The 22,504-nt window shown below is 45.7% G+C and overlaps 2 protein-coding genes across 2 annotated transcripts in view; one reads left to right on the top strand and one right to left on the bottom strand.

The window, feature by feature from the left end:
- Positions 1-1,559: 1,559 nt before the first annotated feature.
- ERCC8 (ERCC excision repair 8, CSA ubiquitin ligase complex subunit) lies at positions 1,560-3,663 on the bottom strand. Its single transcript, XM_077279336.1, has 2 exons — positions 3,148-3,663; positions 1,560-2,985 (listed from the first exon to the last, which is right to left on the bottom strand). The coding sequence occupies exon 2, from the start codon at positions 2,885-2,887 to the stop codon at positions 1,688-1,690; it is 1,200 nt and encodes a 399-aa protein (XP_077135451.1). The 5' UTR covers positions 2,888-2,985; positions 3,148-3,663; the 3' UTR covers positions 1,560-1,687.
- An 89-nt stretch (positions 3,664-3,752) lies between these two features.
- The window catches only part of FBXW7 (F-box and WD repeat domain containing 7), a 211,932-nt gene continuing 193,180 nt past the window's right edge, over positions 3,753-22,504 (top strand). Inside the window, exons 1-2 of the mRNA XM_077279331.1 lie at positions 3,753-3,890; positions 11,106-11,481. The gene's annotated coding sequence lies outside the window, so the exon portion shown is untranslated. The remainder of the gene's footprint in view (positions 3,891-11,105; positions 11,482-22,504) is intronic.

Here is a 22,504-nt window from a genome sequence, read left to right as displayed (position 1 = left end):
GCGTCCAAAATCAATCAAAAAAAGGACGCATGCGGCGCACAACGCAAATGTGAACATAGCCTAAGTGCCACGTATTTAAGTGCCACGTATCACGTATTTAAGTGCCACGTATTTAAGTGCCACGTATTTAAGTGCCACGTATTTAAGTGCCACGTATTTGCCACGTATCACGTATTTCAGTGCCACGTATTTCAGTGCCACGTGCCACGTATCAAAGTGCCACGTATCACGTATTTCAGTGCCACATATTTCAGTGCCACGTATTTCAGTGCCATGTATCACGTATTTCAGTGCCACGTGCAACGTATTTCAGTGCCACGTATTTAAGTGCCACGTATCAAAGTGCCACGTATCACGTATTTCAGTGCCACGTATTTCAGTGCCACGTATTTAAGTGACACGTGCCACGTATCAAAGTGCCACGTATCACGTATTTCAGTGCCACGTATTTAAGTGCCACGTATCCCACGAAGATTTTCCATGGAGAAGACACATCCAGAGATTTGTCTGCTCTCCACGGCTGCAGCAACACACTGACAGGAGCCATAGTTCCTGTCGGTGTGTCACTGCGCATGCGCGAGCGAGTTTACCGGCGGTCATTGACCCCGGCACTCTCGCTTAACGGCAGTGCTGCGTGGGAAAGTTCAACGCAGCTGTACTGCTGTTAACCGAGACGCCGGAGTCATTGAACTCCGGGACAGTACGCGATACACTGCTAGGAGCTTTCGCTCCTGGTAGTGTATCGCCGGAGAGCAGCCGATCGGCGTGGGACACTCGTTTTATGGATTCTGCGGACAGGGAGTATGAATTTGATTTTTTATTTTGTGATTTTTTCCTGGAGGATCGAGGGCTTCGCCTACAAGTGTGCTGTTGGTGAGTATATACTCTATGTTATGTATTGTATGTACTGTACTGTGTGTCATGTATGTGTATTGTGTGTAGGTGTTTTGTGTAACTTTACAACTGTGCTAAGTCGCCGGACACAGGGACAACTCTCCCATCCTAATACCGGATGGGAGTAGTAGTCCCATACGGCGACTTAGCACAATGGTGGCACTAGCGTCGCATGGGGACACGCACACGCACACACACACATACCAAATCAATCACGATCCCCATGCGACGGTACGCCTCCATGTCTCTCCGCCCAAGCACTTCCGCCCACGCACTTCCGGCCGCTTCCCCGCACTTCCGGCCGCTTCCCCGCACTTCCGGCTGCAGCGGTTCTGCACCACAAACCGCAATAAAACCCGCAGATATATTTTTGATCTGCGGGTTTTACTGCGGGTTTGACCTCACAATGGAGGTCTATGGGTGCAGAAACGCTGCTGTTTCGGGCAAAGAAGTGACATGCTCCTTCTTTTTTCCCGCAGCTATTCAGCGCCGCTTTTTTTTTTTAATTCAGGATCGTGTGCACAGCGGTTCCTGTTTTCCATAGGGTACAATGTACTGTACCCTGCATGGAAAAAAGCTGCTAAACCGCTGCGGTTCTGCAGTAAAAACGCACTGTGTGAACATGGCCTTAGACAAATACAGCAAGAGTGTTTAGGTCCTGTGCTGGGGGTAAGGCAAGTGTGATCTATCACTATTCTTAGAGGGCAACTCTAATCAATACAAATAATATTTCCTTCTAATAAATTTCACCATAAAACATTTTCCATCTTTTATTTTCATGTAAACGATTGCTTCACGCATCCTCATCGCTACTGCTCCAGGCATCTTGAAAGGCAGGATGCAGATGTGCCTGTGACCTTAACTTTTCACTGTCATCGTTGGGCAGCGGTTCCCTTACTGCTGGAACCCATGCTAAAATGTTACAGTCTTTGCTGCCACTGTAAAGATCCTGGAAGTGAGGCTGGAAAACACAACAGCTCACATCATTATAATGGCCCCTCAATACACTTATTTTTTCCCCAGAGAAAATGGTATACACAACAATTGTACTGTCATACGGTACAAACACAAACTCTGGGCTACAACCTAAAGAAACTGTAAACTTGACACCTTTTCTGCTGCCATTTGAAACTTTGCCATAATTGACCAAAGTGTTTTCCCCAGTAGCGCTGTTCCAGAGGCGCATCCTGTCATCGGTGCCAACAGTCAGGAGATGGAGACCATCACTTGTAAAGCATAACCCATTCACTCTTCCATTGTGGGCAGTGTTGGTAGCTTCTGATGAAGATTTAGACTTTTCTCCATTGTGTTGGTCCAACGTTGTGAGGCAGCCAGTCGCCTTGCGGACATCCCATAGTTTAACTTTGCTGTCGGCGCTTGCAGTGGCTAAGATATTATCATATCGTGGAGACCAGCAGACTGACAGGACTTCCCCCCTATGACCCTGTAATATGTGTGTACTGGAGCCAGATTTCAAGTCACATAGCTGAACTTTGGGATTTTTGGTCCCAACTGCGATTAGACTATGCTTTGTTGCCAATGGGGACATGTGGTGGCTATAAACATTCCCGTCAAACTGAAAGACTTCTGCTAGTTGTAAGGAGTTTGTGTCCCATATTTTCAGGGTCTTGTCAAATGAACTAGATGTAAACATGCCAGTGTCATGTGGGTACCACTGCACTGTCTCCACGCTGAACTTGTGAACATCGGGGTGGCCTTTGCCCACTTTACACAGCGCTTTACACGTATAGGAGCTCGTCTGACTCAAACGTTCCAGATCATAAAGGACAATGATGCCATCTGCACCACCGGACAACATATATCGTCCTTCCACCGGCTCAATGTCCAGACTGTTAACTCCATTTTCGTGCATTAGTTCCACATTTCGGTCTTTGTTTAACTCCAGGCTAAGCACCCTTCGTGTGGATTCTGCCCGTCTGAGACGAACCGGGCTGTCTAATCCACAAAGCCTAGACCAAAGGAGACCTATCATGGTCCAGAAACATGCAATTAAATGATGTGCGGATAAATTAAGAGGGTAGAAGACGGACACATGCCGCTGGAGGAGACGGTGCTCAGACAGGAGGGTCCCTGCAAGACAAGAAAAGCAGAAGTATAAGATGGCATAGATACAACACTACAGGATGGAGAAGACCGCAACGTCTCCTCCGTGACCAGGAGTTGTGTAGGGATTCGGCAGCGAGGTCAGTAACCTGTGACCACTGGATGGGACCCCCCAAAACCACCTCTTACCTGAATTAGCGGGTCTGGCGTGATGTCATACCAGGCCACCTAGTCAGAGGAACAGTTTGATGCTGGAGGATCGGTGGCAGCGCTCATGGCTCCCCTCCAACAGTCACACACCACAGGCCTGACGGCTCAACTGCCTCCTGAGAATCAGCTCGCACCAACTCCAGCACGGACACGTTACACCCAGTGCAGACCACAGTAATAACGGCGGCCCCGGGAGGAGCGGAGCACAGGCAGCGGGAGACACGGCGGCCCCGGGAGGAGCGGAGCCCGGGCAGCGGGAGACACGGCGGCCCCGGGAGGAGCGGAGCACAGGCAGCGGGGGACACGGCGGCCCCGGGAGGAGCGGAGCACAGGCAGCGGGGGACACGGCGGCCCCGGGAGGAGCGGAGCACAGGCAGCGGGGGACACGGCGGCCCTGCACCTGCTCCGCACACCGCCTGCAGCGCCAGCTCCTGACAACAGAAGCAGCCACAAGAAGCACGCAGCACAACACACCGTCCTCCAGACTCCGTTTCCGGCTCTCGCAGATGACGTCACTTTACCCTGCGACGAGACAGCACTAGTTGTTGCCGAGCGACTGACGTCATCCCGGCGCGCCCTCTCCTCTCCGTGCTTGTGTGTCTGTCCGCGAGCACCTTCCGCCAAGTGTGCGTGTGCCAGTGTATACTGCAGCCCCTACCGGACCCGTGCAGACACGTGACCCTTCACCCCGAGCTCCCCGGTAACGGCCACAGTCACAGGGTGTAAGTATATGTGTGTGCTGCCCAGGATGTGTGTACATATGTCTCCCCGCACTGTGCATGGATGGACCGTACCCGAGTGTGTGAGTCTCCCCCTGCGCCCACCGGTGTATTCTGTGTATCCCACGGATCTACATCGCTGCTGTGCTCCTTTGGATTCCAGGTTACCTGTCTGCATTGTTTCTGTTTACATGGCACCAACAGATTCTTCCTGACATCTCCCCCCACCCCGGCACATTGTTCTTCCTGACATCTCCCCCCACACCGGCACATTGTTCTTCCTGACATCTCCCCCCACACCGGCACATTGTTCTTCCTGACATCGCCCCCCACACCGGCACATTGTTCTTCCTGACATCGCCCCCCACACCGGCACATTGTTCTTCCTGACATCTCCCCCCACACCGGCACATTGTTCTTCCTGACATCTCCCCCCACACCGGCACATTGTTCTTCCTGACATCGCCCCCCACCCCGGCACATTGTTCTTCCTGACATCGCCCCCCACACCGGCACATTGTTCTTCCTGACATCGCCCCCCACACCGGCACATTGTTCTTCCTGACATCTCCCCCCACACCGGCACATTGTTCTTCCTGACATCTCCCCCCACACCGGCACATTGTTCTTCCTGACATCTCCCCCCACACCGGCACATTGTTCTTCCTGACATCGCCCCCCACACCGGCACATTGTTCTTCCTGACATGGCCCCCCACCCCGGCACATTGTTCTTCCTGACATCGCCCCCCACACTGGCACATTGTTCTTCCTGACATCTCCCCCCACACCGGCACATTGTTCTTCCTGACATCGCCCCCCACCCCGGCACATTGTTCTTCCTGACATCGCCCCCCCACCCCGGCACATTGTTCTTCCTGACATGGCCCCCCACACCGGCACATTGTTCTTCCTGACATGGCCCCCCACACCGGCACATTGTTCTTCCTGACATGGCCCCCCACCCCCGCACATTGTTCTTCCAGACATGGCCCCCCACCCCGGCACATTGTTCTTCCTGACATCTCCCCTCACACTGACACAATGTTCTTCCTGACATCGCCCCCCACCCCGGCACATTGTTCTTCCTGTCATGGCCCCCCCACCCCGGCACATTGTTCTTCCTGACATGGCCCCCCACCCCCGCACATTGTTCTTCCAGACATGGCCCCCCACCCCGGCACATTGTTCTTCCTGACATCTCCCCTCACACTGACACAATGTTCTTCCTGACATCTCCCCCCACACCGGCACATTGTTCTTCCTGACATCTCCCCCCACACCGGCACATTGTTCTTCCTGACATCGCCCCCCACACTGGCACATTGTTCTTCCCGACATCTCCCCCCACACTGACACATTGTTCTTCCCGACATCTCCCCCCACACTGACACATTGTTCTTCCCGACATCTCCCCCCACACTGACACATTGTTCTTCCCGACATCTCCCCCCACAGCGGCACATTGTTCTTCCCGACATCTCCCCCCACACCGGCACATTGTTCTTCTTGACTTCGCCCCCCACACCGGCACATTGTTCTTCCTGACATCGCCCCCCACACCGGCACATTGTTCTTCCTGACATCGCCCCCCACACCGGCACATTGTTCTTCCTGACATCGCCTCCCACACCGGCACATTGTTCTTCCTGACATCGCCCCCCACACCGGCACATTGTTCTTCCTGACATCGCCTCCCACACCGGCACATTGTTCTTCCTGACATCGCCCCCCACACCGGCACATTGTTCTTCCTGACATCGCCCCCCACACCGGCACATTGTTCTTCCTGACATCGCCTCCCACACCGGCACATTGTTCTTCCTGACATCGCCCCCCACACCGGCACATTGTTCTTCCTGACATCGCCCCCCACACCGGCACATTGTTCTTCCTGACATCGCCCCCCACACCGGCACATTGTTCTTCCTGACATCGCCCCCCACACCGGCACATTGTTCTTCCTGACATCGCCCCCCACACCGGCACATTGTTCTTCCTGACATCTCCCCCCACACCGGCACATTGTTCTTCCTGACATCTCCCCCCACACCGGCACATTGTTCTTCCTGACATCTCCCCCCACACCGGCACATTGTTCTTCCTGACATCTCCCCCCACACCGGCACATTGTTCTTCCTGACATCGCCCCCCACACCGGCACATTGTTCTTCCTGACATCTCCCCCCACACCGGCACATTGTTCTTCCTGACATCTCCCCCCACACCGGCACATTGTTCTTCCTGACATCGCCCCCCACACCGGCACATTGTTCTTCCTGACATCGCCCCCCACACCGGCACATTGTTCTTCCTGACATCGCCTCCCACACCGGCACATTGTTCTTCCTGACATCGCCCCCCACACCGGCACATTGTTCTTCCTGACATCGCCCCCCACACCGGCACATTGTTCTTCCTGACATCGCCCCCCACACCGGCACATTGTTCTTCCTGACATCGCCCCCCACACCGGCACATTGTTCTTCCTGACATCGCCCCCCACACCGGCACATTGTTCTTCCTGACATCGCCTCCCACACCGGCACATTGTTCTTCCTGACATCGCCCCCCACACCGGCACATTGTTCTTCCTGACATCGCCCCCCACACCGGCACATTGTTCTTCCTGACATCGCCCCCCACACCGGCACATTGTTCTTCCTGACATCGCCCCCCACACCGGCACATTGTTCTTCCTGACATCGCCCCCCACACCGGCACATTGTTCTTCCTGACATCGCCCCCCACACCGGCACATTGTTCTTCCTGACATCGCCTCCCACACCGGCACATTGTTCTTCCTGACATCGCCCCCCACACCGACACATTGTTCTTCCTGACATCTCCCCCCACACCGGCACATTGTTCTTCCTGACATCGCCCCCAACACCGGCACATTGTTCTTCCTGACATCGCCCCCAACACCGGCACATTGTTCTTCCTGGCAGCGACCTCTACAATGCATTGTAATTTCTGTCATCTCCCCCTACACCAGCACATTGTAATTCTTGGGATCACCTGCTACATCGGCACATTGTAAATTCTGTTATCTTCTCACACTGGCAATAGAGACATTTTGTAGAAGTGAGACCACCAGTGTGTCCATCATTAGTCAGCAGTTTCCATCATGTAGGTTTGGGTGTCCCGGTGTAGAGCTGGCATTAAACAGAAGTCTGGAGCTGTCCTGGTGACATATGGAGAAGTTATGACTTCACGCCCTCATATGTCTGCTTTTGTAAAACAGAGACCTGCAACCAGTGCCTCTCCAACTGTCTGAAAACTACAACTCCCAACATTCTTAGGCTGCTTTAGATTCAGTGCTTTCTGGGAGTTGTGGTCTCCCCAACACCGCCTGTAGGGTTAAGGTTGCATTTCATTGCTGTCTGATATGCTTTCATTGTGGTCACATTGCGTGGCTTCCATTGCACACATCTGCAGTGGCTCGTCTCCATAGCTTATAATCAGATCTCACCGTATGTTATTTCCAGTGGCTACTGTGATATATGTAACTAGAGTTGTAACATTAAATATTATAGATGACTGTGGAGAGCCGTTTTGCTCTTATTCTCTGCTAGAACTAGATCAGAGGCATACTGTGGTGCAGGCTTGTAGACATCCATACACATACTGCAGACATTTCTGGAAAAAAAAACTTATTGTATGGTGGCTTTTCTGTCACTAAAGTTGTGTTAGGCATAGCCCAAGGGAGGGTTATTGCTAGGAAAGGCGCCACTTAGTGTCAGTCTGTAAAAGAACCTTTGGAGTTACATAATTTATGATGACCATGAAACGGTGGAACAGTGAATATTCTTGATGATGTCCATTTTGATTGAAGTGGTGCTTAACTGATCACAATAATTCTAAAAAGTGAAGATCACTATGTATCTTAAAGTATTCGTGGAGTTTGGTCTCAAATAGTTTTTTTTAATTTTTACTAGATATCAGTATAGTTTATATACATGTATATGATATGCAGCATATGACCAAAAGGGTCTATTGTCTTCCAAAAGTCTTCAGCTCCGATTAGTGATGACTGTTTTTTGAACACCAGCCTTAATAAAAGGTGTTCTGGCGTAAGATATGCCACATTAAAAATTGAACCAAGTGATAACACTGCTGGAATATGGTTCTCTGTCACTATACGCTGTCCTCTGATAGGACTGCATCATCACAGAGACCGATCCCTTATGATACACGGCATTTAGAAGGTCTACAATGCTTAAAAAGTAACTTCATATTGTGCAGAAAATGATTAGGCTAGTTTGTTGCTGACATTTTTGCATTTGTACTATTTCTCTGAATGGGGCTTGCAGTAACCCATACACTTGCCTGCAATCCCATTAAGGCCTTTTAAAAACACAGACTGTAATTCATCAGTGGTTTGCATCCAGTTTTCACCAGTGTTTGGTCAGTGTGTCAGTTTTTATCATTAGTGTTTAGTGATTTTTCACTGATGAAAAAAACTGCAGTTTATCTTACTTGCTAAATTCTTAATAATGGACTTCATACAAGTTGCACACAAATGGCATCCATTTCTTCTCCGTGAATTTCATGGACCCATAGACTTGTACAGGAAATTTTGCTCCAAGAGTTGGAGTACAACTGACATGCCATCTTGATTTGTTTGCAGGGGCACCTTCCACAAAGCACCACAGAAATGTGAAAAGCCCAATAGGCTATAATGCGTACATGTTCTGTCTGTGAAAAACACACTGATAGAGCGCATTCATGATTCACTGCTGTATGAGTGAGGCCTAAGAGTAATGTATTTTTAACTACAGAAAGTTTGGCAACACATTTTTCCACAATTTGCTCTGATAACTAATTTCAATATGACATTTTGAGTTTACTCTACAACATTAAAATTGTCATGAAGGTGTTGGAACTTTGGGCTCTAACCAGGTCCCTAGAACTAGGGAGTACTCTGGTCTGTCCCTGTCCCCTGGATTACTCTTTAAGGTGGAAACGCTCAGTTCTCATGCCTTGCTATGCTCGGATATCTACCCTGATCCGTCCCCTCCCCCCACAGGGTAGTGGGAAGCTGAAGTGTATAGGATAACACTAACCAGACAAACAATTGAAGACGGACAGGGATAAATGAAAATAACAATCATACAAAATACACTCACCAACCTGAGTGGGACACAGGGGAGTTAAATGAAGGAGAAACCAAATACAAGAGGATGAGGATGTACACACAAACAAAAAACTCCAAGTAACAATTTCCTGAACAATCTCCAAATGCCAACTCCAACCACAAACTACATCTCCAACTCCAGAACCAGGCAGTAAGAACTAATACTGGCAATCCCTAAGTGCCAGAGGTGAGCACATATTGCAGAGGGGGTGGCCAACTCTAAACAGGTGAGACAATCCAGGTAGGAAAGCTCCAGGAGCTTCAACTGAGCAGATTAACCCTTGTACTGCCTGCAAGGAAAAAACTGCACTGTTTAATAAGATGATGAAGTACTTCTAAGCAGTGCAGGAGTGCATGAAACCAGATACCGCCATGTTTTGGTCGCTCTCTGTCGCGATATCCCCGTGACAAAAATCTTCAGGATACTTGCTTCTGAAGTGTAACTATTCATCACAGTATTTTAGGCTAAGTGCATTCTCCGCTTTTGGCCGTGGATGTATATGCTTGACATTACCATAAACTACATGGATCAACCCATCATAGGAAACAAGTACAAAAAAATGATATGTAACACAAGTTAATGGAAGTGCAGTTTGCAGCTCTTTCCTATACCGTTAATTTGTAAAATGTGATATACATATCTATACTCCCTATTAATATTGTGCTTTCAGTGTTCTTGTTTTCCATTTTACTTTACCAATCTGTGAGATCATTGCAAGCTGTTCTTACAACAAGTGAGGGCGATGTGGCCGTGTGCTGATGGCAGCTGATTCAGCAGCTTTTGTCCCTCAGTATGGGTAATGTATTATGTCTGACTTGTCAGTATGGTGCGGCGGCACTGTGGCTTGTGGCAGGAAGTGAATTGCAGGCTGTAATAGGCAATGAAGTGCACAAAGCCTTCAGCGCTGTCATGTTAGAGGTGATGATGTTACTGTCTGGTTATTCATGTTATGTAATGGTACTTTGTAGCATTCGGGTTATGGGTGGTGATAGGTACTGTAATTGATTTCTTGTTTTTGTTTTCTGTCCTGTGCTCAGTGGAAGGTTTCTATCGATGCGCATCATGTGATAACACGGATGAAGTCAGCCACATCACCATCTGCTATGTCTCAGCAGAGACGTAATAATTATAATATTATAACTATAGATAGTTCCTGTATCGGTAATGAGCTTCACATTTTTGTGTTTGTAGGCATTTGGCGTCATCAGAAATTATATGGAAAGTAAAAATGTTAGGGCGGGCTGAGAACGATCCCCACAGCTTCAAAAGGTGGGACCCCTGCAAACAGCTGCCAATTGGAAGCCCCTTATTATTGGCTCCAGAATTCTTCATCAAATAAAAAAACAAAATGAAACTATACTTACATTGCAGATTAGCACCATTGCGCTGATCTCAGCTCCGTGTGCACCTCTGGTCACCTGACACGAAAAAAAAACCGGGCCCACTTTATCATTGCATTTCTGCCAGTATTTTGGCTTAAAACACTGTATTATGGCACAGTCAGACGGCTGTATAAATTGTAACGCGATTCACAGTCTGGCCGGCAGCTCTCCCAACCCAAATGTGACTGCTCTCTGTATTTCTATGTAGCTGTCTCGCTCGGGTAGGGAGATCCGCTGACCTTAACCCTATGGAGAATCTATGGAGTATTGTAAAGATGAAGATGATAGACACCAGACCCAACAATGCAGACAAGCTGAACGCTCTACGAAAGCAACCTGGGCTTCCATAACACCTCAGCAGTGTCACAGGCTGATTGCCTCCATGCCACACCGCATTGATGCAGTAATTGAAGCAATAGGAACCCCGACCAAGCACTTAGTGCATTTACTAAATATTCATTTCAGTAGGCCAACATTTCGGATTTTAAAATAATTTTTTCAAGCTGGTGTTATAAAGTATTCTAATTTACTGAGATAATGACTTTTGGGTTTTCATTGCCTGTAAGCCATAATCATCAACATTCACAGAAATAAGCGTAATGTTCTTCATTAATTATGTTCCTATTAGCATCTATAAAACATAAGTTACGTTGCTGTAGTACTTACATCCGTTATGTGCTGTGTCTCTCTCCACAGATTCCGGGTTCAGATCGTGCAGAAATAAAACTGTAAAGGCATGAAGGCTGTCACCGAGCAGTGCTAAACTGAATGCGAGGGGTCTCTGATATTGCCCAATTCTGTTATTTTAAAATCTTCAGACTTGAATCCTGCAATAATCCATTAAGGTTTAAAGGAGTCATCATTCAACCAAACCATCAAGTGCTTGCAGCAGTGAAACCATAAAGAAGCCAGACCAGAAGCCGTGGTGATTTTCCAAGTACTGTTCCTGGTTGTCTCCACTATGGATTTGTTATATTCGTCCTGACAGGAGCACAACTGAAAACTGCTTCTATCCAAAAGGGAATTGCGAGACATCAGCGGCTGCTCTCCTCTGGGCTGTCTGCTCCAACAGGTGAGCTTTTCGCTATCGCTGGAAATCCAAACCCTTCCTGCCAATTTGCGTGTAACCAAAATTTCTTTATTGTAACCAAAATTTCTTTATAGTATTTGGTTATGTACAAGCATTTGTTGCTTTTGTAGGGAGGTGATCGTGTCCTGTAGCTAGTCCCCCATTTGTCGGGGAGGTCTTTCATTAGCACCTTGCTTATTACCAATTCTCATTATTTTGTAGCCACTTCCAGGATTTTGCAAAGTGTATAAAAAGGAATATTATCTATTTTCTTGGTATTTGCTCATTCTCTGAGTGTATTATATTAAAGGGGTTGTCCACTACTAGGACAACCCATTTGGAACAAAATGTTTGGCCCCATAAAACAATAAAGTGTATACCCCCCTCCCATGCTGGCGCCGCTCCCAGTGTCAGCACTCGCTCTCGTGCGGTTGTTGTGACACGAGACGCCGGCGTTACTGTCCCCACCTTCAGACATGAAGAGAAAGTCCGGGCTGCAGCTGATCTCGGACTTCCTCTTCCTGCTCAGTTCGACAGGAGGCGCGGACAGCGACATTAGCGTTGATTGGGCTCCGGCATTACTTGTCACAACAGCAGCACGGGAGACCTTGTGCCGACACTGCGGGAACGGCGCTGGCACGGGAGGTGAGTATAAGCTTTATTATTTTATGGGGACCAAGAGTGGGGTATGAGAAGAAGTTGTCCAAGTAGTGGCCAACATCTTTGGGGGCATGAATGATGGAGTTGTTTGGGATGACTATTAACCATTTTGATCAGTACAGTTTGTGGTGTTATCCATGTCTACATGTAATGAGCAATTATTAAGTTTTCTACATATTGTGGTATCCGGGGTGTCAGTCATATTGTACTCCTATGATTTTAAACATAACTTTTTACAATTCTTCAAAATGTATGTTCTTGGCACCATAAATTTAAAAGCTTAGTCCGCTACTTTTTTATTAATTTTCCACAGTATAGAAATGACGGGGCTGCTGTGTCGCACCCCAGCTGATCAGATATTGATGGCCTATCCTTAGGCTGGGATCACATGACCGATTTTATTTTTTTTCTTCTTCTCATCCAAGAAAATCCATCCAATTATGGTGATCAGAGTTTCTTGGATGTGAAGAAAAGCCAAATACATGTAGACTGTGTGCAGTCCAGTGTTTTCCACTGATCCATAGACAGTAACTGTCATCAGTGACGCTCGTTGCAGGGGCTGGGCTAGCCTTGCTCTGTCACTGGGCTAGCCTTGCTCTGTCGCTGGGCTAGCCTTGCTCTGTCGCTGGGCTAGCCTTGCTCTGTCGCTGGGCTAGCCTTGCTCTGTCGCTGGGCTAGCCTTGCTCTGTCGCTGGGCTAGCCTTGCTCTGTCGCTGGGCTAGCCTTGCTCTGTCGCTGGGCTAGCCTTGCTCTGTCGCTGGGCTAGCCTTGCTCTGTCGCTGGGCTAGCCTTGCTCTGTCACTGGGCTAGCCTTGCTCTGTCACTGGGCTAGCCTTGCTCTGTGACAGCACACTCTCTGTTGCAGGCTCAAGTCAGCAGTAACGAGCCAGCAACCCAGTGCGTTGTCAGAATACCCGGCGTGCAGAGCCCAGTGCCGTCACTGATCACTGATCCTCTTCCCCCTGATGACTCTTTATTTGAGTGTCTCCACATGCAGTAGTATTCTCTAACAAAGATCATCAAAAAGTTAATGGGAAAAAAAGCAAAACAGTTAGTACAGTTAGGGAAGGATATGGAATTTTTGATGCAAGTATATTAGAAAGTAGTTTAGATTATGGTACTAAATAGGGATTTAGGATGAAAATTAATTTTCACTTTGGTCCACCCCTTAAGGAACTGTCCTGTATGACACCCATGTGTCTTAATATGAGATGGAAGCGACTTTGTGAATTAGATATGAGCATATACATTGGAAGGCTCATATTGAAGATGGCAGGATGAGACTTAGACATTGGTGCTTTATTGTATGTTACGTTGCTTCCAACAGTGCTGCCACCAGCTGCTGACAATAGCAATCAGAGGTGGTAGCTGCAGGATCAGACGTGGTGGTACGGGTGCCTTGGGAACCCTAGGATGGCCAGACCTGCTGATGCTGGGCTTAGTGTTGCTGAAGATGAAATGGAAATGCTTGGATTTATAGTTCTATATTTTTCTTTTTTAAACATGTTATTTTATTTTGAACCATCACAATTAGTTTTGTATATATCTGTAGTCATATCTAGGTGTTCTTAAAGAACCACTCCAGCGTTTTTTTCCCAGCGCTTGAGTGGTGCTTTAAGCCACCTGCCCCCGGTCATCTAGTCGCCCTCAGGCATCTTCACCATTTTTCTGCACCTTTCCGATCCTGTAGATCTATCTTATGAGTGCAGCTTCTGACTGGCCGGAGGGTAGAAGCTACGTCACAAGCTCTCAATGCAAGTCTATGACAGCCAGAATGAGGGTCTCATACATTTATATTGAAAAGTGACCTTCGGCGTGCCCCATAAAACACTGGAGCTTCAGGCAGGTCACTTTTTGTCGGAGATGGACTGGAGCGACGCTGGAAAAGGATGAAGGCAGAAGCAGGTGAATATCAGACAGGGCAGTGGGATTACATTTAAAGCACCATTCCAGCGAGGCAATAAAAAAATGCTGGAGTGGTGCTTTAAATCTGCCTGATTAGGCCAGGTATGTATTATTGGCATATATCCTTTCTCCTACAACCTGCGCCTACTAGTACATTTACATTGTTGTCACTACTTCACTAGTACTTGGAGTATAGCGGTCTCTTAGATATCTTATGATGCAAGAAGGTTATCTGGAAAGGCAGCTGCTTCTGAGAGGCTACCATCTAGTGCCATCCATGCTGTACAAGGTTATTTGTGTACCTTCTGTTGTAGCAATGCTGTCCACAGGGAATCCCATGTGTCATCTTTCTATTCTGGTTGTATTAAATAAGCGGTCTGTCACCGAGTCATTCCAGGAGGATGTGAGAGGCTGCGTATGTGTGCGTCCAAGGGTGGCCGCTGTCAGGATGGATGTCCAGGCATCTGTCCTCTATAAGGTGCTACTGTAAAGAAAGCTATAATGTGTGGTGTAAGTTCCTTCACAGTAGGCTTCTGAATCGGAGAGCCCAGTCTGCTGAGGTTTACAGTACAACTAACAATGTGTAGATGTAAACCTGTCAGATGGAGCCTGAAAGAACATACACCATACACTATGCATCAAGAAAAGCTCCTGACATACAGTTAGGTCCAGAAATATTTGGACAGTGAGCCAATCTTCGTGAATTGGGGTCTGTATGGCACTATTTTGGACCTGAAATGAAGCAACTGAGATGCAATTGATGTGTAGACTTTCAGGTTTAATTAAAGGGGTTGAACAAAAATATCATGTGAAACATTTAAGAATTGCAACCATACAAAAACCAGGGGCTCAAACGAAATTGTTCAAATTAACGTTACCATAAACAAAATGTTCATTTTTAATACTTTGTAGAGAATCCTATGCAGGCAATGACTGCCTGAAGTCTGGAAGCCATGGACGTCACCAGTCGCTGGGTTTGCTTCTTTGTGATGCTTTACCTGGCGTTTACTGCAGCTGAATTCACTTGTTGCCTGTTAGTGGGTCTTTCTGCCTTATGTTTTGTCTTAAAGGGAACCTGTCACCAGGTTTTGCCGATATAAGATACGGCCACCGCCTTTCAGGGCTTATCTACGGCATTCTATAATGCTGTAGATAATTCCCTGATCTGACCTGAAAGATAAGAAAAATAAGTTTTATTATACTCCCTTGCAGGGCGGTCCGGTCCAATGGGTGTCGCAGGTCTGGTTCCGGCGCCCCCCCATTTTCTTATGATCGCCACCCTTCTGCTTGGTTCATGGCTCCCCGGCATCTCGCTCCTGCGCAGACGTACTTATCTGCCCTGTTGAGGGCAGAGCAAAGTACTGCAGCTTATGCCCTTAGGATTCCCTTCCCATTTGACCTATTTATGCCACTGAGGTGAATTGTTCTCTGTGAAAAAACATAACCCAAACTGCTTTGTGGTTGCAAACATATAAATCCAGATTCACACACTGACCCGTTTGCTAGATTTCCATGTTAGGCTAATTTCACACATCAGGTTTTCAGTGTCAGGCTAAATCCGGCGAATGTTGGAAAAACTGGATCCGGCGCAGATTGTGAGAAACTGATGCGACGGATCCGTTTTTTTGACTGATCCGGCTAGCATATCTAGATTATTGGATAAAAAAAAAATTTGGAGCATGCTCAGTTTAAAAAACCGATCAGGCCACTGGATCCGCCTTTTTCCGGATCCGGCACCTTCCGACTCCCATAGGCTTCCATTCTAGCAAACAGCAGGAAGCGCCAGATCCGGTGCTTCTGGCTTTTTCGCCGGAGACAAAAAACGTTGCTATGGACGTTTTTTCAAGAAACCGGAAGCGGCAGATTTTCCGGATCCGGCGAAAACCAGATGAAACGCAATGTCATCCGGTGCAATCCGGCACTAATACAAGTCTATGGGAAAAAACCTGATCCGGCTGCAACATTTGCCTGATCCAGTTTTTTAGCCGGATTTAGCCTGACACTGAAAACCTGATGTGTGAAAGTAGCCCTACATTAAAAGCAGACCCGCTGCCACTTCCCCACCTCCCCATCCTCAGCCAGAGCAGATACATCTGTTCTATAAGACACCCCCCTATTTCCCTCCACATTTTTGGAGGAAAAAAGTGCGTCTTATAGTCAGAAAAATACGGTACTACATTTCCCGAAATCAGATTGTTGTGGGAAGTGCATCACACTTCTTATTGCTGTACTATATGAATAAGAGTTCTTGGCCTATGAAGCCATTTATAGCTTAGAGGGCTTATGCAGGCTTTAAAAATGTCTTATTTAACCTTAGGATGGACTATTAATATTAGGTCAGTGTGGGTCAGGCTCACCACAACCTAGCCAAGCACTTCTTAAACGTGGCCATGGTGCTGAGCAAGCTGCTGCTTTCACTTGAATAGGACAAGGCCACAATACCAAGCACAGCCCCTAGTTAGGGTATCCATTTTTAAAACTTGTATATCCCCATTAATATGTTTGTTTTTTGCATTACATTAAATGGAATTAAACTCAATCCACAAATATGTTTCCTTCTTGTACGCAGCAATCCATCCAGTGCAGAATTATGGCCGCTGTGACCTAAAGGTGTGGTGGGTAAGGTTCTGGTACCTGGGTTACATACCAATAATCAGAACAACTTGGTTCTAGTGCTGAGCTCACTCGAGAGGTTGCCCTGCAGGGGATTTTTTGCTGACTTCACACGTCGGTGAAACACGGACCGTACTCTCATTACCGTTTTTTGGTCGCTGCACTGTCACAAAAAATGCAATTAAGTTCTCAAAAAAAATCAAATGCACTAAAAAAACCCAATAATTATCACAGCTTGACATGCAAAAAACAAGCCCTCACACAGCTCAGTCGAAAGAACAATATCAAAAGTATGGGTGTCAGAAAATTGTGATACAAAGCTATTTTTTTCATTCAAATGTCTGAATTTTTATTGATCACTAACGTAATAAAAAAAAAACCTTACAAGTTTGATCACACTGACCTGCAGAATTGGTCAGTTTTACCAAAAAATGAACGCCTTAGGGTATGTGCTCACGATCCGTAATTTCTGTGGGTTGGACGCTGCGTACTTGCGCAGTGTTCAACCCGCAGTGTTCAAATGTTACAGCCTACTGCCTAGTGCATGGGATTTCAAGAAATCCCATGTCCACTATGCGTGCACAGACGCCCGCGGCTCAGCCACGGAGATGGACATGCAGCACGTCTTTCCAGACTGCAGCATGTCTTTTTCTCTTGGGGAAACGCAAGCTACGTTGCACCCGTACAATATATTGGATGCAGTGAATTTGCTCGGTTCAGTGATCACATGCGGAATCACCTGCGTTCAATAGCTGGCAGCGCTTTGGATGGAGCGGACATGTGCTACGTCCAAAGCGCTGCCAATTTCTGAACGTATACACACACCCTTACAACAAAATAAAAAAAATTAGGCAGAATTGCATTTTTCTTTTGTGATTTCACAACACTATATTTTTCAGTTCACTGAATGATGACGTCATTCAAAACTGCAGCTCATTATGCAAAAAAACCTTGTGCGATTATATTGACAAATAAATAAACTTATGTCACTTTGAAGAAGGTGTAAGGTGGACAGAAGCTCCAAAATGAAAGATGGCTGTGCCTGGAAGGGGTTAATGAATTGGCTCTTTCTGCTGCAATGGTAGGCCTTCAATATTAGGTATACTATCTAGTCAATCACGATTCTTCTTTCCTCCTACAATTCACCCTTTCATTTTTTTCCCTTTGCAGAGACGTTTAAGCACTGGGTAGTAACATACTAAGCGAGAGCCCTCTGAAGGGGTTTCTGGAGTTTCGTAATCCAACAAAAGGTTGCATTATTAGCTTTAATGAACAAATCTCTGTATTGACAAAGACATAGTGGTAGCATTGTAGGAGTTCTTATTTCTATGGAGTATTGTGCTACGAAGGGAAATGATGCTCATTGACCTTTTTAATGTGCAGTATATGTTATTCTTTGTATTGCTGAAGAATGAATGAAAAAGCAGGAGACTTGTGTTACCATCGGGGAACAACGGAAAATTGTTATTGATGAAGGTCTCGTGTCTTTTCATGTGATTCCCACTGTCTTCTGTAATGCTGGGCTTCTGCTACCTCTCGGTGCATTCACATTGGTTACATTGTACATGCACATAACACTTGTGCCTCATAATACCGCATGTAGTCGACAGGAAGAGGTTGTCCGCGAGAGGTGGAAATGGGCCGCTACTTGCTCTATCTAATGCACTGCAATAGGCACATCACCATGCAATTACCGTTTCTGCTGATTTCTTTTTTTTTTATTGGTTGTGATCTTTATGGTGCCTTCTGGCCTAGCCGACCAGAATTCTGTTGTACAGCACTAACCTAGTGCTACACGGGCAATATATTCTTTTACACTCATGGAGTCCTGAACCCTGATAGGAGTCTTTATTTTCATGTAAAACATCAAAATCTGCTTCAGTATCTTCTGCAGGACATTCCTCTTGAAGTGTCGCTCTCCTAGGCTTTGCTTCTTTCCTTTTTGGGCTATGTTTTGTGTTGATGTTTTTGGAGGTTCTTCTTGTGCCAGGACAAATATTTTTCCCTCTGGAGTGGGGTCTAACTGGCCCCTAAGTCTAGAGTAATTTCTCCCCTACTGTTGCATTTATAGGGTGACATAGCTGCTCTTTAGTGTATCTAAATTGTATTTATGGAATTTTCTGATGATTATTATTTTCCTTTCCTGCGTCATGCCCTTAACAGATTATTTCATGTTTCTGTGTCATCCTATTTTTCGATCATGAATTCTTAGTTAACATGAATGCAGAAAGTGATGTCACTCCCTGGTTAAAGTGGATCTGTCACCACATTTTTTTATTAAATAGATCTTAACCCTGATAAGGATGCTGTGTTAACTTTAAAAATCCTTGTCAGAATGCCTTTATAATGCTTTGCGATAATCCTTTAACTCCATCTCCACCCACCTAGCCTGATTGACAGCTCCTCAGTGTCCCACCTTCCTGCCCTGAGTGGAGATCTCACACTGCTCAGTACAAGCTGCAGCTGTCATTCAGCCTGAGTGGGCGAAGACTGAATACGGACATATGTCATTTTACAGCTGTACTCCTAAAATGCTCATCTTAATGATAGGATTATACAGCCATCTTGACATGGGTTTTCAAAGTAAGTATACCAGCCTCATCAGACATCAGACCTAAAACATCTGTCTAATGTATGCAGATTGTATTGTGAAATCTGGTTGCAGATTTGCTTAAGTTGCAATTGATAAGGATGCGCAATATATATATATATATATATATATATATATATATATATATATATATATATATATCGATCGATCGATCATTGTTTTCTGGAGCTTGCCTTTTTTTCGCCTATTGTTGGCTTTTCTGAAACCTCAGATTTGAACCTAGTAAGTGAATAATTTATGTCTAAAATTGCTCCATCAGTGGAATATTACAGTGATCTGGCTATGGCCTCCCTCATCTAATGGCTTAATTTCGCAGAGTGTTTTGCTGATATTTTAGATGCTTATTGGGAAAGAGAAGATGGATGGAGATCCAGGCCCCAGAATAGGGGGGTCTGGTCCTGTGCTGGATGTACCATATAGCAGCCCACTCCAGCATACACACAGCCTGCGCCCGGTTTATGTTCTCCTTACAGCAACAAGAACTTATACAGGATAAAATATAACTTTTACTTATAAATTTAAAAGCCAAAAGCTCACATAAAAAAGTGCAAGGTGCATATTACAAACAGACACACAAATAACTGAAAAAATGCGCTGAAAATCCTTATCGGAACACTATGTTTCTATAACCCTTATAAATTATTCAAAAATAGGGTACAACAGCGCAGAAACCTCTCTGGTCTCTAATACCTTATAGTATAGGTATAGAGTATCCTTATCAGCACCAAAGTAGAGACCTTAAATGTCTGGCACCACTAAGAGGTTTTATAATCCCAGTATCGCAGAGAAAACCATTAGCAATTATATACTGCAGATCTGGGATACAACTATGGATTCAAACGTTGCCAAAATTATATCAGTATTCAGTCCATCCAAGACTGTTCCATAATCTTATTAGGCCCACAAACAGAATCCATTAGTTGTGGCTGGTTTACGCAGGAATAATAAAGAACGATCTCACCCGCATTGTATTCTATTATACTGGTGGCGGTGGATGTTCTCCCCCACTGTCCCGACGCGTTTCGTTTCTAACTCCTCAGGGGATATCATCGGGGTTAATCTAACATGTCCGCCCAGCCGACGCTGCCAGTCCATGCGCGTGTTAGGTATATGTATGCTAGCTTCTTATATAATGCATGGACTGGCAACGTCGGCTGGGCGGACATGTTAGATTAACCCCGATGATATCCCCTGAGGAGTTGGAAACAAAACGCGTCGGGACAGTGGGGGAGAACATCCACCGCTACCAGTATAATAGAATACAATGCGGGTGAGATCGTTCTTTATTATTCCTGCGTAAACCAGCCACAACTAATGGATTCTGTTTGTGGGCCTAATAAGATTATGGAACAGTCTTGGATGGACTGAATACTGATATAATTTTGGCAAAGTTTGAATCCATAGTTGTATCCCAGATCTGCAGTATATAATTGCTAATGGTTTTCTCTGCGATACTGGGATTATAAAACCTCTTAGTGGTGCCAGACATTTAAGGTCTCTACTTTGGTGCTGATAAGGATACTCTATACCTATACTATAAGGTATTAGAGACCATAGAGGTTTCTGCGCTGTTGTACCCTATTTTTGAATAATTTATAAGGGTTATAGAAACATAGTGTTCCGATAAGGATTTTCAGCGCATTTTTTCACAGTTATTTGTGTGTCTGTTTGTAATATGCACCTTGCACTTTTTTATGTGAGCTTTTGGCTTTTAAATTTATAAGTAAAAGTTATATTTTATCCTGTATAAGTTCTTGATACAAATTTTGGGATAATACCATCGGCTGATTAATATCTCCTTACAGCAACCTCTTTTTGTGCAAATTGATTATTCATTCTATCCTCCGTTTTTCATTTCTTTGCGATTCGCATCTTTATTACTGACCAGGGGATCCAAAATTTTGCAAAATTTGGGTCTTGGATCTTGTTACTTTTAGGGGTATTCTGCTCAACATAAATGATCACGTACCCATTTTTTGATCACTTCATCCAGCCCCTTTTGTCCAGTTTTAGGGCTGCTGTCCTGGTGATTGGTGGCGGGACTGGTTTTATGGATCACACAATGCGATGTGTGTGATAATAAGCGTTTGTCCTTTCTTGTGTGTGACCACATCTAGCCATGCTTTCTCTGGATTTAGTCTAGGCAGTATATGGAGGCAGATGCCTGTGAGATTCCAGCCCAGCTGGCTCCATATAGTGTACGTACATAACCGGATCTGTTATTCCTGGAGCACGGCCCATATTCAGGGAATTTTCTCTAATAAATGGCAGTTCATTGAGGAGTTTCTAATCTTATTCCTGGCTTTTCATACCCTTGTATGGAATTTTTCTTGTGGTCATTACTATCACTGAAAGTCTGTTATCGTGGGCCTATCAAGTAAAATGCAGAGCTATCAATGCTATGTCTGCTTTAGACATCTCCTAGCCGTAATGTCATTATTTTTAAACCTTTTTGGCTCAACTGCAGGAGATCATCACCCAAAAACTAGAAAAAGGCGGTGTGTATTTTGTGATCTATTTTACTAGGCATTTGGCATTGTGGGTTGGAGGACTCATCTGTTAGTCTAGCCAACATAGGCTGCCCTCCAATACAAATGTTGATACTTTCCATCCTTCCAAATGTTTTTATTTAGACATCGCTATTACATGGCCTCAGTCTGTTGGTTGCGAGTCCACAAGCTATCTATGATGGTGTCTTATACATTGAATGAGATGTAGATGCACTTATTGTGTGTCTCATAAGGCGACCATACATGTTAGACAGAACCTAGCTGAGCTCACTACTTCTGGCAGGATCTTGTGACTATGTAAAGTGTGTAGGATCCATCCGGTCTTTCCAATAATGGCAGATCTGAGGGGAAAATGATCAGGCATGTTGTTAGATTTCAATATGTCCTATCCTGTGTTCCTACAGGTGAAAAGCCGCTTATTCCCCACAGAATAAAGGGCATGCATTTTAATTGTTGCGTCGGTATAAACAAGGACTCAACGTGCAGGCCAACCATAGGGGGTGTGTGTGTGTGTGTGTATATATATATATATATGTATGTGTATATATATATGTATATATATGTATATATATACAGTGGGGCAAAAAAGTATTTAGTCAGTCAGCAATAGTGCAAGTTCCACCACTTAAAAAGATGAGAGGCGTCTGTAATTTACATCATAGGTAGACCTCAACTATGGGAGACAAACTGAGACAAAAAAATCCAGAAAATCACATTGTCTGTTTTT

Source organism: Ranitomeya variabilis, chromosome 1 (genome assembly GCF_051348905.1).
Source record: "Ranitomeya variabilis isolate aRanVar5 chromosome 1, aRanVar5.hap1, whole genome shotgun sequence".
Taxonomy (NCBI): Eukaryota; Metazoa; Chordata; class Amphibia; order Anura; family Dendrobatidae; genus Ranitomeya; species Ranitomeya variabilis.
The sequence above is the reverse complement of the archived record's forward strand: the minus strand, read 5'-3'. Positions and strand labels throughout refer to the sequence as shown.

Coding starts and splice junctions, on each gene's coding strand:
- ERCC8 (XM_077279336.1), bottom strand. CDS start 2,887: ATGATAGGTCTCCTTTGGTCTAGGCTTTGTGGATTAGACAGCCCGGTT.